We start from the raw sequence: 13,967 nt of genomic DNA, 5'->3' as shown, positions 1-13,967 counted from the left end.
TGGAAGTCGTAAAAATCTGATCAACAAAAGTTTCAAAATTACTTACAAATGTTGACAACAGGTGACGCTGTACACAATGGTTGCAAAATGATATCTTAAAGAGTACTGTGAGGTATATTGAAGGCAACTGTTTTTTCCGGAAACACTAGACGGACTTGAAGAGATGATCTGTGAAGCGTGTCCGTCCATTGAGACACTACAGAGGGTGACTGAAAATTTCATTCTTCGTTTGCGCCATCAGCGTAATGCGAAAGGTGCATATTTTGAATCGATTGTGATGCAACTGCAAGGACTGTTTGCAAAGGGCAGTTTACAGCAGGGGTGCACAACCTGGGGCCATATGTTCAGTATTTCTGTTGCTTGCGGGCCAGAAACCTGTAGTGACCATATGCATATGACTCGTATTTTATGGGACGTTCCTGTAATTTCGGTCTTCGCGATTATAAAATGTCCTCTTATTTTTTTTTTTATAAAGATCTATAAAATCCCTTAGATAAAATGTTCTGTTTTTTTAACAAGATTCACTTATATTTTAAGTACAAACTCTAGAGTGACTCAGAGTGTGTCTGAGCACGGGAATGATCAAAAGAACGACTTAGAGACACGTGCGTATTTATAAGAGCGGAGGCCAAGCAGGTGGCGAATAGATAGAACCGCTCACAACCCCGGACTGATGCAAAGCACCTTACTTTCCGTTACCTCAAAAGAGGCAGAGTTGTGTCGGAAAAGTTGGCAAAGATTTATAGTGGTGGTTCCCCTCACCTCGTGCTCGCAAGTATCGAATCACTCGCGTCGTTCTCCCCATGAAGACAGTCATCAACTCGATGCAACGTACAAGCCATTTGACAAAAATGGGGGACTGAATCCAATGACTAGGGAGAAAAATTGCACGTGCGCCCAGTGTCACATAAGGGCCGGAGACCACACACTTCGAAAGAAGTGTGGAAAAGACTTGTGGGCAAGAAAGAAGAAGCTGGCATGTTGAAGTGGGAGAGATTTGAAAATGGTCTAAAGACACAATGTGTACAAAATATATATATGGGCTTCGATTGTGACGGGAAACGAAGAAATAAGGCCTCCGTCCACAGTGCTGGGCAGTTGTTTCCCTTTTCTTTTACAGAATATGCAATACACACACACACACACACACAGAGCCTGCACTGCGACGGGAATAATCAAATAGAGCCTCCGTTGGCAGTGCTGGACATTCATATTTGAATTGCACGCATACATTATTTACATTAAAAAAATTTCCCTTTTTTATACTATTGGGAACGCACATAAACATTACTATGAAGGTAATATTGGGTACAATTATCACCATAAGCTCAAACAAATATTCAAGATTACAAAATTACTATCATACTATAAAAGTGCGGCGGGAAAAAACAAACACAGCTTCCGTTCACAGTGCTGGGTGGCAGCGATCACATTTGAATTACTACACATATTTACATAATATGTGTTATATTTACATAATATGTGTATATTTACACATATTACATAATATTATATAATATACGATATTTACATAATATAAATTTCCCTTTTTATATAATTGCTGATACAAAATTCGGCAAATTTTGCGGCAAAATTCGTTTCGCCCACAGGCTGCCAAACCTTAAATCCACCTCCACAAGAAATGAATGCAAATAGTACGCAGCGTGAAAACAAACATAATCTCATGCCAGTCATCAACACAGCAAGTCAGTCATGGCTTATCTTAATCAGCAACAACCTGAAGGCGACAATTTTTTAGCAATAAATTAGCTATTCCCCCCCCCCCCACAACCGGCAATGTCTCGTAATTTCCCGTACACGAAATCCCAGTATTTTTCTCAATGAATCAGCCTACAGCACACATACAATCTCTCATATGGCTTTTCTTAAGCAGTCGAAACAAAATATTTAGTTATTGATATACAGTAGCGCTCGAAAGTCTTTTGACAACAATAAATTTGATGACATGAATGTCGCTCCCCACTTGTTAATACAAGATATACGGAAGACTGGATGTTGTGAAGATATTTATTATTTCAGATGTTTATTTTTTAAGGAAGGAAAAAACTCATCTCTGCCTCCACCGGGAGTCGAACCCGGGTCCCTCGATTGCCGGACGAGTGCTCTGACCACTAAGCTACAGAGGAGATAGAGATTTTCCTTCGCTAGAGCGTATATATGCCGAACGGAACCGTGCAATGGACGGTGAAACCGATCAGCTAATAGCTCATGGACGACGAGCCACCAGATGGCTATATATATATGACATGAATGTCGCTCTCCACTTGTTGATACAAGATATACGGAAGACTGGATGTTGTGAAGATATTTATTATTTCAGATGTTTATTTTTTAAGGAAGGAAAAAACAGAGCACTCGTCCGGCAATCGAGGGACCCGGGTTCGACTCCCGGTGGAGGCAGAGATGAGTTTTTTCCTTCCTTAAAAAATAAACATCTGAAATAATAAATATCTTCACAACATCCAGTCTTCCGTATATCTTGTAACAATAAATTTGTCTACGAATTTCGTATTTGAATTTTATACTGAAATCTATCCTATGAAACACAAACACTGAATCTCTTTGCAAACTATTATGACCGAAAAATCGTTTATCTACACTTTGTAAAATCAGGAGAAAAAAATTAATCACTTGTATGGTGAGTCAAAAAGTCCTTTTGACACAAACGAACAAGAACAACTAATAAATAATACCAGGGAATGACCGACGTATGTTGACTCAAAATTGCAAAAAGGAACCACGGCTATACGCGTTTCGGAATTATATGAAGTTCCTTCATCAGTAGCAAAAATAGTGAAAAAATACTCCTTAGAGCGGGAGTTACTCGCTGTTGCAGACAAAAGAGTCGACTCTTCGTCGACGCTGTTGTAACAATACCGTCTGAAGATACCTGCCTTCGTTCCATTCGCGGCTGAGGATCTCTGCCTCGGCTTTATTCCGATATGGTGAATACTCATGTCCATAACCTTGCCAACCCTGATTTGTATTGATTATTCCTTGATTTTTTTTTACATGTTTTTAGTACGGCTTGAAATCAATTTTAACCGAAGGTGACGGTAAATCTTTACTCAAATACAATCAATTACCTGATTTACATTTAAATATTCATACTTTATATCTTCAGTGGTAAATTAAATTGGGTTATTAAGGCAATTTCATGAATAAGGACCTGGTGTTGTTGCCCTAAAATGCCTAGATCTGACGTTCATTCATTCATTTTCCCTAGAAATCTGGAAAAATGACTAAAAAATTCCCAAAAAACGGGGGGGGGGGGGGAATGCCCTAAAAATTAGAAAAACATTCATCAAAATATTAAAACAAAGTTCTTGAAGAATCGGTGATGTTTGATGTTCGAAAGTCGAGCGAAAAAGCTTTGATAGCATCGAAATCATATGTAAATTTTTTTCTCGACGTTCAGATTTCATCGAAAATAAAAAATTTTCCAATAAATTCACGAATCGGTTAGGAACACAGGCGTTATGCCCCACATGGGTGGGGCTGACAAGGCTTCAGCCCGGTGGGATAGGGAGCGGGGGGTCTGAGACGATTCTTATCATTTTTTTTTTCGCTCTATAAATTCGCTATAGAGAGGATCGTGGAGAACCTGACCGGGAGGGGGAGGGGGGCCCGTTGCTAGATGTGGCGCCCTATGACTGGCGTACTGGGGGGAGAGAGTGGGGGTTACTATGGCTAGGAAGTCAAAAAATCATCTTTTTATCTTTTTTGTTCTCCGAGAAATTCAAACATATTTTTTCATAAGCGCTCAACGCAACCAGTATTCACAAAAAAATTTCAATCCTTTCCATCGTCAAAAAAATTTAAAAAGTGAAAAAATATCTTGAAAATGCCAAAAAAAATGACCCAGAAACAGTGAATAAAAGCAGAAAAATGCAAAAGATGTATAAATATTTCATCAACATCCGGGGACCTTGCTCATGGAACTACTTTTCAAGAATTAATGTGAAAAATTTTGAAGTTGACCATTTGAAGTGGTCAAAACTGATTTTGACCAAGTTTGCTGAACCCCCACCCCAGGTCAAAACTGATAAAACCCTGTTTTTTTTAACTTACTTATACCAAACAAACCTATTAGTTCTTATTTCGAAAATTATGGTTTGGTTAAGCAATATTATCGACTACGTGAAGAGTCAATGACTCTAAAATGATCATATATAACTGATCATGCATCACTTCAATGTCCATAAAATTATGTATTATTTCATAAATTATATCTATACTCACCGCAATAAGGAGAAGAAAAATGATCGAGGTTTTAATAGATGCCATCTTGTGATCGATAAAAGAGACGTGTTTTATATTTCTCCGAGATATTTTCACTTTTCTTTTCCGCGAAGAGCCATCTTCTCTTCTTCAATGAACTTGAACTCACTCTCGGTTAATGTCGTGTCACTCCACTAGCGTATGTGACCAGAGCAAAGTGTCAGTGAGGGATGGCTATTTTTCCCATGTGTCATTATCATTTTCTTTTCTCTTCAAACTAGCAAATCCTGTTTCCATCATATCGCCAAGAGGTTTCTTTTTTTGAGGGAGAAGAAAGGTGAATCTCTCTTACACATAAAAAAACCATGAACTCAGGAAATGTTCTGACCCGTTTGGTTCAATATCACTACAATGTCGCTAAGATTATTATAGTGTTTCGATACCTGTTTCAGTATAATGGAATTACGTATCTTCCGTCTTTAATATTCGACACGTATGTGGATCGTTTCGATTTTCTTAAGAATGATTTTACGACGTAAATGCTCAACCGCGTGTGGCCCTCGGAGTCATCTGATGTGGCCCGCGCGGCATCAAGCTGAGTTTTGTAAATATGTAAGCTGTGCATTTTCGGATCACATAAGTGACCTGCGGTAGAGTTTTACATCAGTTGAGTGGCCCGTAGCACATCTGCAGGTCACTCAAGGGGTCAGCGAAGCATTTTCAGATCACTTAGGTCACCCGCAGCGCAGTTCTAGAACGCTTAAGTGGCTCGCAGCACATTTTCATCTCACACAAGTGCCCCGTAGCACATCCCCAGATCGTTTAAATGAACCGTGGCACAGCTCTATAGCACTTAAATGACCTGCAGCACATTTACACATTCACAGATCACTTTGAGTGATTTAGAAAAATTTACTTTTTATATTTGTCCTGAGTGCTCAAAGTTCCAATTGGTGAAGGTAAATGCAGCTCTCTGAGCATTGCATATTTTTAAATGCAATATTAACGCAGATATTTGACTTTGAAGTTTTCTGCATTAGTCGACAGTGATTGAGGGTGCGGCTCACAAATTGCGAAACGTTAATTAAATCCAAAGTTGTAAAAATTCTGTAATTGTCATTTATTGTACATATAACTATAGACATAAAATAGGTGAGATCATTCTATTTGTGTACAGTCACTAGAAACTTTCGACCCAATGAAAACTTGCCAAAAAATAGTGATTTTATATCGAAATATAATATCACTAATTTCGAGATATAATAGTGATTATATCTCGAAAAATTCATCCGATATTGCAGATATATATTCTTCTAATTTTTTTTCTCTGATTTAACCGATCATTATGCAATAATTTGTAAGCTATGTTTCAGTATACCCACTTCAACTGTCAGATCAAAACAAACTAATTGCCAGTTTAAAAAAACTTGATTATCGCAAACTCAATATTTTTCTCCAAAATTACAATTTTTCATTCAATAATACTGACCCTTCCAGCAATTTTGAAGAATTTTTACTTAAACTTGAAACAAGTGCACAATCACACTATATATATTAATTGCAAAAATAATAGATCGCAGCTGAATCCTTGGATAGCTCATGAATTACAACACCTGACAAAAATTACGCAAAAACTGTATTATAAAACACGAAAATTTCCATTCGGTGTCCCATTAAATATAGCCTATAAAAATGTTGTAATACTGTTCAAATACGAAATAAAATCTGCTAAACTTGAATATTTTTCCCTACAAATTTTCAAAATGTAACACTTCCACAAAACGTTGGAGATTCGTTGATGGTATAATTAATAAAACTGATGGTCGTAATAAATTGTTTTCCTCTGATTCTCTGATCCTATTCCTCCTTCCGAAAACTTTAATTCCCATTTTGGTAATATTTCCCCATTCGATATCAACATGAATGATGATTTTAAGCAATACATGAAATCGAAAAATGTCACTCAATATACCTTTTTCCGACAACCTGCTGATGAAATCTTGGCAATTATTAAAAAAATTACCCACTTCTGGATCCTTTGTAGAAACAATCAACAATTTCCATTTTTGTGTGCAAACACCTTGTTTTATGGGGAAAAACACACACAATACATCATTTATTTGTAAGATTATGATGTCTTTGAAATTAGCTGCCCTTTGAAGATTTCCACCCGGAATACGAACCTTTTGTAGCTCCGGTACCGAGTCTCATATTCAAGTGAAGTTAGAATACCAGATATTTTTAAGGGAATCTTGGATAGGCCTCCCCCACACAGGGCGAAGGAATGCACTAGAGGCAGTGCTGTCCCAATAGCATCATGGACCTCCGGTCGAAGAAATACACGGTAAAAGTGCTTGTGACAAGAATCACGCTATGAGTGATTTGCAAGTGAGTGTCAAATACCTAATGTTAAAGATACAAAAATGTTCGATTATGGCGAGTTGAAAATTAAGGAGCATTCTCTATGACGTCAGAAAAATTTCTCAACACACGCGCACATAATGCCAGTTTTTCCTTCTCTATCTTCAAGAATTAAACATGGTGATTCCTATCATAGCTTGTTCTTCGTAAAAATTATTCTGAGCTACTTTCTAACAAAGATCAAATTACCCCCATCTTCCTATGTTTGGGCTTCCTCATCATACACATGGGATACAGTCGAACTTGGTTAATTCAAAGTCCAAAGTCAACTGGAAAAAAAGTTCGAATTGTCCAATTAATCTATCCTGGATCCGTAAAATGACTACAAATTGCATTCTTAATCATCAACATTCACATAGGGTAACAATTATCAATAGTTAAAATTTTATCATGACTTTTATTATCACTTAACATTTTATCAACTGTTTCCCAAAATTTTTGCTTACCATTCTCATACTACAGTCGAACAGGGCCGTCTTAAGAGCATCATGGGCCCCCGGGCCAATGATTTTTGTGAGGCCCCACCTGGTTAATTCTAGAAAATTTCAACGAGATCTCATTTTTGTAGGCCCCCTCTTCTCTTGAGGCAAAACGGGACAACCGGGACATTTTTGCTAAATTGTCAGGACACCAAAAAATAGCAGAAAACCGCGATTCTGTTCCGGGAAATACGGGACGCCACTACAAGCATTAGTGGAAGTTCGAGGTTTGTTTCTGTGACTGACAACAAACTGTTTGCAAAGCACTCACATCTAGTGAGTCATCTGACATCATAATAAGCTGAAAGAAATGTATTAGAATTTTATTACTTTAATGAGGTCACAGTCCCGGTTTCTTCTGTTTTTCTGGCTGTTTCGACTTTACTGCAAAAATTTCCCGGTTTTTCACGTAATTTCAACGAAGCTAATTTGACATTTATTCTTCAAATCAACGATTAAATTTATCTACACAACCCAGAAATGAAATTGCGGTAATTACAACTACGAATAAGAATATTTTGTCCCACTAGGAGGGCGGGGGGCAAAAGACCCCCCCCCCCCCGACGGCTTCGCCGTCCAAACCCATTAAACTTCTCCAAAGGACCGCAATACGTACGTTATTTTTTGTGTATAACGCAATAATGTATTGGCAATAATAACGTATTGGATAGGCCAGTGTTTCTCAACCGCCGGGCCGCGGCTTGACACAGGGCCGTGACATCAATCGTACCGGGCCGTGAGAATATATTCATTACCCTTTCATTTTTCAAAGCATTTCCATGAATAACTAATTGGTTTATTTCACTATTATGGTACATATTATTTTAGTTTTTCAGTCTAAAAATCATACAAAGGAAGATGAAAAACCTCACAAGTGAAATACGAATATAGTGTTGAGGCGATGCGTACGCAAGGTGGGGGGGGGGCTTGTGAGGTGTGCCTAAAATACAAAAAGCAACTAATTTTGAGGCCCTGTGACGTTTTGTGAGCCCTGTTCACGTACTCCGTTTGCCCATGCGAAAAACCGGCCCAAGTTATGTAACCGTTCCGAATGTTGATAGCGAATGAATTAACTTGGAGGAAAAACGACGGATAAACTTTATGCAATTCAGTAGTCTTGCCATATAATCACGAGATTTAATAAGTTCCCCATGAGGAACTTGTGTTCATGCGGCCACACGGTCCAAGACCTGCCACCCCTGCACACAGACCGGTGTTTTCAACAGAGTCTCTCTCACTCACTCTCTCATAAATGTCCTGTTTATTTCTCTATTCTCCAGGAAACTAATTTGAATTCGTTATCGTTACTGAAATCGTTCATATACATATAATTTGCGTTATTCTCCAGTTACAAATATTCAACTTTTTTTTGTGAAATTAATTCTAACTTAATGGCAGATTTGTTCGTGCGGTGTAGAACTTAGGCTTAAATTTAATTTAAAAATTTATTTCCTGCTATGTTTAATTCCCGATGTGTTAATCGGGAATCCAACAATGATCGCTAAAAATATACCAGCTCCTTCGTCAGTGGGGAACAAAAATAAAATCAAATGACCTGTTATAGTGCAGGTGACTCGCTTAAATGAAAGCACGTGGTGACCTTGTGTAAGCGCCAAAATAATGGGAAAATTCAAAAATAAGGCGTCAATGGTATACCCTGCATTTTTATACGACTTTGATTCGCATATTTCCAGTGATTTGCTTTCCCTGTAGCGCCTTCTATTGACAAATATTTGAACTTTTTTCCTGTAACTGTACATGCATCTCGTGAACGTTGCTCTGAGAAATTTCTGACAATTCAATGATATGTGTATCCCTAATGTATTTATGTTGCTAGAATTATGCATGTTTCATGTTCCCGTGGTGCTGCCATATGTCTTCAGCTTTGTGTAAGTGAAAAGGTATCAGATGCCCGAATTTTAATGTCATGCAAGTACCAAAGGTGGTACAAAGTGTCTAGGAAATATTCTATTAGCTCAAGGATCAGTATGATTTCAGGGTAATCCTAGGCAAAGCAAGCAGAAGTCCCTCGCTAGCAACAACAAAAATGATTAGTCAGTCTGCAAAGATATCTTTTGTCTTGCTATTAAAGAACAAATCGAATGAGGGATTTCTAAAAAAGTTTAGTAAAAGTTCAGCGTTCAGTTCAAGTTCAGCATAAAATCAGCAATACTATTGTAAAAATTTAATGAAAAATAAATGCCTAAAAATTTGGAATTAAAAATTCTAGGTCAACTTATTACAGCATGGTATGGCTGATATAAAGTTACCTGGAAGATTGAGAGACACACTGAACAAAGGTTCTGTCAGCTTACTCTTTGTGGGTGATCATGACGTTAACAATCCAGTCAGAAATAATGTTTTTAATAGACGTCATTATCATCATATCTAGGTGGTATATCTATATAAATTATCATTTGTATCTGGGTGGCAGGAAAGGAATAAATCAACAAAAGATGTAAAAAAATTTCATTTATTCCATATTTTGACAATCGGGAACAGAGACAAACTCAGGGCGACACGCACGCACACACAACAGCTGATTCCTTTTTTTTTTTAATTTTCTCATATTTCCATCATTCGCACATCATCATAATAATCAATACACCATATAAAATAAAGAAAATAAATTCATTATGAGCATTTAATCATTGCATTATATAAATTATCTCAAATTATGGAATCTCATTTGGTTTAACTCACTCATGTTGAACAAAACATGTCCTATATATCAAATACACGTAATAGAGAAAAACAAATAAACAAATGTAATTTTGTAGAAAATATTAACAATTATAGTTTGATAAATGGATCGAATACAAAATAATGTCCACATAGAAAGATTCTTTAAATGACTGTAATGTTAAATACATAGTTTAAATGACTAGGTTGAAGGCAGCTGTATATGGGAATATTATTCTATATAAATAGAATGGTCTGATGTTAGAGCTGGTATCAATGAAATTATAATATAACTTTATATGAAGTTTGATAACTATGAGTAAAAACAGGTCTTGTGAACTATATCATTTCAATATATTTTTTGTTTATTTATGTTCCTGCAGCAACTGATGAGCTATCATGATATATCAGTATGTATAGGATTTAAATAATTCGTTAGAAAATATTTGAATACAGCAGCGATTCTCAACCAGTGCTCCATGGGGCTACATGTGTACTTCCCAGGGCCTCCGCTGCCAGCTCGAGGAAAATAAAAAATAAAAAGCGGTAAGTTTGAAAAAATATATATATAAATATTTTTAATCATAAAAATAAATCAGCAACGTTGACGAATAAATAAAAAGATAAGACTTAAGTGGCTGCCATAGAAATTATATACCGAAAAGGCAAGTCAAAGAAAGTTGAGAACCACTGGAATACAACATCTGCAAGCTACACCTGGAAAACTTTCAAGTGCTTTGACCGAATTCAAAAAAGTTGCCAGTTTTTGATGTTTTACAGAAAAAGAAATATCTATAAATCTTTTATTGTAACGTATAATAAAAGCCCACATGTTACTTTTTTCCGATTGATGGGACCTGTAAATAAACTCATACCTGTTAAATAAATAACCTGTAAATAAACTCAAGATACCAAAGAAAGAAATAGCAAATTCAAGTTTGAATAACGTGATGAGGTGAATCTATAAATCTGCTTAATTGTTAATAGTTTGCTATGCAAACTTAATTGTATCTACGCATGTAAATGCAATTAAGTTTTTGTGATATTGAAAAAAAACGTCTCTACCAAAGAATATAAACAGTAGAACTTTGTTAATTCAAGATTTATAGATCATCTTTGAATTTTTAATTCAATTTATAATTTAAGATAAAGAAAAATCTCAGGAATACAAGTAACTTGGTTTAAGAGTGTTTTTGCAAAGCAAGCAAAAATTTTTAACAAATTTTAACTTGACAAACGAGCAATAAGAGAAGGTATGTACATCAAGATGGCTTTTAGCTATAGGTAATTTTCAGAACGTTGACATTTTGTTGCTCTTGCCCTCTAATCCTGTTCCAATCAAAAAAATTTTTTTTTAGCTCAAACAGGCAACTGCTAGGCGGCCCCAAATGCCTTAAAGTTGAAGCATAGTAAGCAATGTTAATTCCCTATATGCAATGAGTAATTCTGTTCGAAAGTGACATACTCTTCCCTATCTCGACCATTTTTTTCTATTCTCAGAGAAATTTATGGGGACACATCCAGGCAACCCCAGCAATTGATTAAAAACATTCTGAATGAAAAAAATTTCCCAAAGAAGTCTGTCCCAATTTGAAAAACACCTGAAAACAACAAACAACTTAAGAAATATTAGGGTTTTTTCACAACACACATACCTTCAACAAGAGAAACATATTTTTATTTACAGCAATAATTTTTATAGAATCAAAACATAATGTCAAAGAATGAACACTGAACATTATTTTTTCCTAAAAGAGGATTCAGTAGCAGTTGGGTATTTTTATGGTTTCTGAAGCAAATCGTTGCCGGAGACACATTTTTTTAATGTTTTTAAACAATCGCTGGGGTTATCTGGATGTGTCCTCATAAATTTTTCTAAGAGGGAAAAACAATCAAGATAGGGAAGAGTATACCACTTTTGAATGAAATTGCTCACTGTGTATAGGGGAAATTAACATTGCTCACACATATTCAAACTTCAAAGGGTTTGAGAATCACCTAGCAGCTGTCACATTGAGCTAACATTTTGCACAGATTGTGTTTTAGTTGTTGATTGAAACAAGATGGTTGGGAGGGGGGCTAAGCATTTAAAAAGTTGAAAAATAAGAGCTGCATACCAAAGCCTTCCGAAGGGAGATGAGACCAGTCTAAAAGGCTTTGCGTATATGTATTGTTTGCCAAGCCTCACATAATTGTAACTGAGCCAGGGGGTTCTTTTTTCCTCTTACTTTGGGCAGGGTTGTCTTAATGAGTGAAATTAATGGAAGAAAAAATTCCAGAGCAAATGAAAAAACTCTGATTTGGTAGAAAAGAAACTGTAATAGAATTAATGAAAATTCATAATTTATGGAAGGCATAATTTCAGAATTAGTATTTAATAATTTGAGGGACCCTGTTTCACATTCAGTGTCCATTGGCTAAAACTGGTGCCTTTAACCATTGACACAGCACTGGCCACATTTGCCATTTTATTAAGGAGCGCAGTCCACCAAGTTATACTTTTCACACTTTGCCAAAGAGTTTGGCCGGCCATGTGTTGAAGACTAACATATCAAGATCATTGATAGAGTCTGGGATAGGGATCACCAAGAGAAAAATACAATCAATACCCGGATTTGGCTTGGGGAAAACTGTGTTGTGATTGTATACACGGAAGGGAGAGGATTCCCATCAGCCACCAGTTGTCAAAGAAATTATGTCCTTAAGAAAGACCATGGTACTAGAGGTGAATGAAGACAATATTAAAGAGATGCTACAGGAACATCGCCTGGAGCTGACCGTAGACATTTTGGTTTATCTGCATCGCAAGCAAGAGCAAGACGTTATAGAGATCTCATATGAGAAAAAATACAAGAGAGAGTCCAGCTCTCAACTTCAAATGGTTAAGAAGCAGTGCCTTGAATGTGGAAAACACCACATCGAGAATTTCATAGAAAAGTACCATGTACATAATTCTCTGTAACCATTCATTCACATTAAAATGATTAATGTAAAATATAAAGTGAAGAATACAATACAATGATATGAAAGAAATTATCCTGCACTTTATCTCAGGAGAGAATCATGACTGGTGTGAGGAATATGGTTCTGGAACTTTTTGTGAATATTTCTCCCCCTTATATTTCAGGTTTTGTTCCTTGATGAGGAGAGTAAAGAATTTAGTGCAAACCACCACCATGATACACTGTATATTATTTCCCTCTACTATGTTCATTCCATATATATACACACAAAAGAAAAAAAAAATTGTGAAAAAATCACCAATATAAAATCAAAAGATAAATTATGTTATAAAAATGGTAAAAATCACAATAAGCCTTCCTCAAAATTACAGTTACGTATACATTAAGTTGGCTGCACAGTGTGCAAAGGGCGTCACTTTTGATAAGATGCCTCGTAAACTCCATAAAAATATGTTTTAATGACTGGCTTTGAGGGGAAATTACACATCATTTCTTCAACATGAGGGTATTTTTTCAGCTGGAAGCCCTACCTCAAGGGTATATAGCAGCCGATATTTCAAGTACAAAATACATTAGCCATAACTTGTATCGATACACATGAAATAAGTATAAATTACATGAAAAAACCCAAATATACAATCATTACTCTTCAATAGCAATAAAAAAAATACATGTAGGGAAAAACAGTGCAATTTCAGTTTTACACGGGAAAAAAACACTGGCACATACACTACATGTAAACGCACGCATACATACATGATTTTTAAAAAAAAGACAGCAAAACTTTCTTAGCTGCTCAATCTACTATTTACATTGATATTGCGGTATAAACAGCTGCACTATTTTCTCCTGAAAGTAACAGCGAATGTAAAATATTGATTCCTTTTGCATGATATTCACAGAATGGAAAACAAAAAAGTAAAGATGAAAAATGAGGAAAGAAGAAAAAAAAAGTTTGGTCTCGCAGCAAAAAATTCCACTCTGCAGCAGCTCATTCAATCGATTTGTTGATGTAAAATAAATATATATATCACAAATGTTAATCTTCATAAAGTTTTTAACAAGAGATGCTCACATGACCACAATTGGAACTAAAAAAAAAGTCGAGAGGAGACAAAGAAAAGGGTGTAGGAAACGCAGATCACAAAGTCCTGTTTTTTTTATTTCTTTTCCGGTTTTT

General features: G+C 36.1%; 1 protein-coding gene across 1 annotated transcript in view; it reads right to left on the bottom strand.

The window, feature by feature from the left end:
* LOC149084668 (blastula protease 10-like) overlaps window positions 1-4,456 on the bottom strand; it is a 37,638-nt gene extending 33,182 nt beyond the window's left edge. The window contains exon 1 of the mRNA XM_089235081.1: window positions 4,264-4,456. Coding sequence (XP_089091207.1) covers window positions 4,264-4,308 — 45 coding nt within the window. The 5' untranslated portion in view covers window positions 4,309-4,456. The remainder of the gene's footprint in view (window positions 1-4,263) is intronic.
* Window positions 4,457-13,967: the final 9,511 nt, after the last annotated feature.

The sequence above is a fragment of the Pholcus phalangioides genome, unplaced genomic scaffold (assembly GCF_987345545.1).
Source record: "Pholcus phalangioides strain wild (caught in Gottingen) unplaced genomic scaffold, Ppha-v1.0 ptg000008l_1, whole genome shotgun sequence".
Lineage (NCBI taxonomy): Eukaryota > Metazoa > Arthropoda > Arachnida > Araneae > Pholcidae > Pholcus > Pholcus phalangioides.
Note: the sequence above shows the minus strand (reverse complement) of the source record. Positions and strands in the feature narration are given on the sequence as shown.